This window comes from Phyllobates terribilis, unplaced genomic scaffold, assembly GCF_046119375.1.
Source record: "Phyllobates terribilis strain yellow unplaced genomic scaffold, ASM4611937v1 Scaffold_2__4_contigs__length_985480577, whole genome shotgun sequence".
NCBI lineage: Eukaryota > Metazoa > Chordata > Amphibia > Anura > Dendrobatidae > Phyllobates > Phyllobates terribilis.
In genome coordinates this window covers 84,313,297-84,318,783 of record NW_027362762.1, presented here as the reverse complement: position 1 = coordinate 84,318,783, position 5,487 = coordinate 84,313,297, and the positions used below count along the sequence as shown (strand labels likewise).

Sequence of the window (5,487 nt, the reverse complement as noted above, 5' to 3'; positions counted from 1 at the left end):
GCCTGCCTTCTGGCAGCGATAGCAGATGAACTCTCCTGGAGGGCGACGTTGGTGGTGGGTCCTCCCACGGGGTGGCATTGTCCTCCTTCTTCTTCTCATCCAGGGGACATCCTCAGGGCTGTCGGCTAGCAGGATCCTTCCTTCCGGCTCAGGCTCCGTCTGTAGCTATAGGGTGCTCATGACAGTGGACAGGGTTTTAGTTAACTGGCGCACCTCAGACCGTAGGCTGTCCAGCTCCCTAGGGGGCACTGTTTGCATTTTTGTTTCAGCCGTTAATGAAGGAGCAGTGGGTGCTGCGGGCACTGGGGTGGCCCCACCCTGGTAACGCTGGATAGCAGTCCCTGATGTTTCCAGGGGCTGTAGACCCTTAATAGCCATGTCCTTCAGGGTTACCAGTCATATTTTTCTCTTGAACCCAGACAGGGTGTCTGGTTTGCCATCATACTGTGGAAGCCATTTCCCTCCAGGGATATACGGCAGGGACATGGGTATCAACGGAGTCACAACCCCTGCTGGTGGGGCGGCCGCTCCGGCTTGTGCACCGCCGGGCGCAAGTTGGGCATCAGGAGCGTTAACCGGTGCTTCGGCGACTTGCTTGTCGTCGGCCATGGTCTTTAAAAGGAAAAATTCCAGAACTAATTTAATGTTATGGAATTGCTATTCATGCAACACTCTAATCTGTAGTTGTAGACTTTAAGGGCATTATTCCCACAACAACATTTACAGAATAGGTGATAAATGTATAGTCACTGGGGGAGTCCAGCCGCTGACACCCCCAAAAAAGTGTATCTTGGAGTGGTAGTGCACATGCATGATCACTTCTCCTATACACATGTGAGAGACAGGACCCCCATTGGTGGTGGGGGCATTTGTTATTTTTTTTTTTCCCTAAACCAGACAACCTCTTCATCTATTTTATTTATCTATTCTTCTTATATAGTACCATCATCTTCCACTTCATATTCTTTCCTCGTTCATAATGCATGTATATCTCCTCAAAACGGAAAATAGAAAGGCTAAGGAAGGGTTAACGTGCGAAGGGAAAAAAAAAAACCCCTTGCTGGTCTTTTCTGGCAATTGCATTCCTGCAGGCTTCATACACCCCTCTGCTGGTACTGTCACAGCACTGCTGTTTCTTTTGCTGCCGGCTCAATATTTTATTTATTTTTCCAATTTTTTTTCTTGGTGGCAGTGAAAGGGTTAATGTAGGGGGCAGGGAGAGAAGAGTTAACTTAAAGCAAATGATTGTCACCCTGTAAATCCATCACAGGTTTCTCCAGGAGTGACAGATGACATCACTGGAGGTGTGACTGACTGATGATGTGGATGGAGTGGGGCGAGCGGCTGTGCTGCCTGTGCAAAGCCGCAGCTCTGTGCTGCACAAGACTGCCAGGCTCCTCAGCACTGAGTCCACCCAATGCAATGGGGATGGCTGTGACACAGATCCAAAGTACAAGGCGGTGAGAAAAGTGCACTCAAAGGAGAAGAAAAAAATCACAGTCACAGCGGGGACGGCTTCCAGAAGGGTGTGCAAAAGCTCCACGAGCTGAAAGAAGAAGAAGTATGCCAGCATGGAAATCACATAAACCACGAGGAATAAGGAAGCTGTCAGATCTCAATATCTTGAGGTGAATTAACCTCATGGAAATTTTCAACCCGGGCAAGGATATAACATACACCCAGCTCATGGAAGTGCCCACTCCTACTCGTAACAAGTGTCAGGACTTGCATGCTGATGGGACGCACATGAACTCATTCACATTCTCTCTGCTTTTCTAAAAACTTCCTTTTCGGAAGCTGAAGGCATTCTGGAAAGAGACGACGATCCAAGGGCAGCCTCGTTCCAGACGTCTCCTCGCACAAAGAGGAATACAAAATTTACAGGCATGAGAGACGTTGGAAACCGGCCATTGAGTGGGCACTTTTCAGGACTGAAAACATCAAGTTACAGCCGAGGCAAGTGAGCCAGCATGAGAGGAGAAAGTTTGTTGTCTTTCGAGCAACTGCGAGGATGGAGACCTTGCCGGAGAGGGCGCTGGAGGACCCTTAAGTCACAACTCCTTGCCGCCAGCTTGACCTGCACCTTACTGTTAGTATATGCTTGTACCCAAGATTTCCTCTACAACCATACTCACTTCTCACTACTATGGGGGAATCCTACGCAACCGAAACAAGTCACATTACTCATCTGGTACGAGCCATTTGGCAAGAGAAGACGACTTGGAGATTGTCACATACTCTTCAACATCACCGGGTGCCAACTGACCACTAACAGGAGTCTTTCCCAGGAAGCTGATGCCATTTTATTTCATCATAGGGACATCGGAGAATATGGTGACTTTCTAATAACCAAGCGTCCGGAAAGCCAAAAGTGGATCTGGATGAACTTCGAGTCACCTTCTCATTCACCCTGGTTGAGAACCTTAGGTGGAATATTCAATTGGACCATGTCCTACAGAGTGGACTCCGATATTTTTGTGCCATACGGTTACTTTTTCTCTAGGAAACGTGCCAAAATATTTCTCCCACGAAAAAGAAAACTAGTGGCGTGGGTGATTAGTAACTGGAATGAGGACCACGAGCGAGTTCAGTATTACAACCAGCTTAGGGAATACATTGATATTGACATTTACGGGAGGTACGGGATGGATTTGAAGCATGAAAATATTGTGAAGACAGTGACAGAATACAAGTTTTATCTGGCTTTTGAGAATTCACTACACACGGATTATATCACCGAGAAATTATGGCGAAACGCGTTTAAATCTAACGCGGTCCCAATAGTCATGGGTCCGAGTCGATACAACTATGAGATGTTTATTCCCCGGAACTCCTTCATTCATGTAGATGACTTCTCCAGTCCCAAAAAGTTGGCCATGTACTTGAGGTTTCTCGATAAAAACACTCACATGTACAGGAGATATTTCACGTGGAAGAAGAGGTACGATGTCCACGTGACTTCTTTTTGGGATGAACATTACTGCACGGCTTGCGAAACCGTGAAAGCATCCGGGGATGAGCATCGCATCATCTCTGATCTTGCAGGATGGTTCGAAAGCTGAAGAAAGACTTCTGGTCCTAAGTTCTTAGCAAACTTTGAGCCCCGTCATGCCGGAATTACAGCCAGAGTCTCCAAAATTGGGAAGCACTTAAATTTCAGAAAAAGGCACACTACAAAAAATTCAGGACATGTACTCCGGTCCTAATATATTACACCTGAGCCTAGGTCCTGAAATCTACTGTTCTTATTTTTATTTTTCTTTTTTTTAGTGCAAAAACACTAAAAAAAAAACAAAGGAAACTGAAAAAAATAAAGTTTAAAATCACAACATGTAAGAAAAGTTATTTGAAATAGCAAAAAAAAAAAAGTTTTCTTTCTTTTATTTTTTTGATATTTCAGATAACTTTTCTTACCTAGTGGATTTATTTTGTCTTTTTCTTATTACATTTCAAATAACCAATTTCTAGAAAAATTGGTCGGGCAATTCATTTTTACATGGTTGATATTTATAAATGATATAAATGTGGATGTGTTTTTACTTAAATTATTTGAAAGCAAGAACTGTAACAATTTTTTTTAAAGAAATATGATGTCTATTTATGTCGATATTACTTGAAGTCTGTACAAGGATATAGTTTACTGGGTGATACTCACTGACTGGGTGTGTGGTGATTTATAACGGTAAATTATTGAACAGAAGCACAAGACACTGGGTGACGCTATTTGTCTTTTGTGATATATTTTGTCATGGAAAAATAAATACATTTTTGAGGAATAAACTGGAAGTTGCATGTTTGGTGTAGGATTAATTTAGCCACCTAGGTTGTGTAGATGCAGATGTAGCAGTGCTGGACCAGCTCCTACATTATCTGTATCACTGTGCAGACAGGAAACACGGGCAGAACAATGATAGCTCAGATAGATAGATAGATAGATAGATAGATAGATAGATAGATGATAGATAGATAGATAGATAGATAGATAGATAGATGATAGATAGATAGATAGATACAGTAGATAGATAGAAAGATAGATAGATAGATAGATAGATAGATAGATAGATAGATAGATAGATAGATATGGGATAGATAGATAGATAGATAGATAGATTGATAGATAATAGATAGATAGATAGATAGATAGATAGATAGATAGATATGGCATAGATAGATAGAAAGATAGATATGGCATAGATAGATAGATAGATAGATAGATAGATAGATAGATAGATAGATAGATAGATAGATAATAGATAGATAGATAAATAGATAGATAGATAGATAGATAGATATGGCATAGATAGATAGATAGATAGATAGATAGATAGATAGATAGATAGATAGATAGATGAAATAGAGAAAGAAAGAAATGCTTCTTTTTGCAGTGTTTTCTGTCGCTGCTTTGCCTTTTCTTTTATATTGCTGTTTGCTGTGTTATATCAGAGTAGATTGTTGGACATGGGGAATCCATAAAAATTCCTTCTCCTAAACTTACTGCGGTGTCTCACCCTCTTCCGGCTACATTTACCTATATATATATAGTTATTGTGCTGTTGACATCTTTTTATTGTTACATAATATTGACTTCTGTGCAAATTAGTTTTCTACCCAAAGACAAGAAACTACGTATATCATATTAGCCCAACCAGGCACCTATTAGTAGGCAACTGTTTTAGGGATTTCTTGCCCCCCATCTGACGGACGAGATGCCTTGGGGAGACTTACTACAGCCAAGGCTCCTTGGGAAAAATATATGCAAATTAGATCTCCTCCTGAAGAAGGTAAAGTGTCTTATACTAACCCCCAGTGCTTCATGGAAAAAATATGACAAGACCCCTCTCATCCTATCTGCTATTTATAATCCTAGCGTCTTCTTAAAGGGGTTGTCTGGGGAAAACAAGTTAACATCCATCCACAAGATGGGGGGGTCCGCCTGCTGGGACTTGCAGAATGGGGAACTTTTCTCAATGCTACAATCTAGCGGCACTGCGCCTGCTCAACCGCTGCTCCATTCATTCTTTATGGGGCTGCCCAGCGCTGCACTCGTTTTTTTGTGACAGCCCCTTAGAGAATGAATGGAGCAGCGGTCCGGTGACCTGTCGCTCCATTTAAAAAGGGAGATAAAAGTTCCCTGGTCTGTTGATCCCAGTGGTCGGTCCCCCACGATAGGTTCTAACTAATCTTGTGGATAGGTTCTAACTTGTTTCCACCGTTGAACCCCTTTAAATGGCAGAGGAGCTGTTGGGCTCTCGTAGGCACCATGGCGTGAGTCTGACCCCTATAACTGCACCTCATTCTGTGTATTTACCCCCACATACTCCATGATGTATATATCTGTCACGGTCTGGTCTAGGTGTGGGGCCACAGGACAGGTTTTGGCTGTTTTATACCACTGGCACCTGCCTCTAGCAGCAGCGATCAGATCTAGCTCATAGCTCATATTGCTGCTGTATAACCCCTGACATGCGATGTCATCCTGGTGGCGCT

The 5,487-nt window shown here is 42.9% G+C and overlaps 1 protein-coding gene across 1 annotated transcript; it reads left to right on the top strand.

Annotated features, from left to right (window-relative positions):
• Nucleotides 1-1,105: 1,105 nt before the first annotated feature.
• FUT4 (fucosyltransferase 4) lies at nucleotides 1,106-4,263 on the top strand. Its single transcript, XM_073669729.1, has one exon. It carries the CDS (start codon nucleotides 1,971-1,973, stop codon nucleotides 3,060-3,062), a length of 1,092 nt encoding a protein of 363 aa, XP_073525830.1. The 5' UTR covers nucleotides 1,106-1,970; the 3' UTR covers nucleotides 3,063-4,263.
• Nucleotides 4,264-5,487: the final 1,224 nt, after the last annotated feature.

Bases quoted from the DNA above. Each gene is read 5' to 3' on its own strand.
- FUT4 (XM_073669729.1), top strand. From the start codon at position 1,971: ATGAGAGGAGAAAGTTTGTTGTCTTTCGAGCAACTGCGAGGATGGAGA.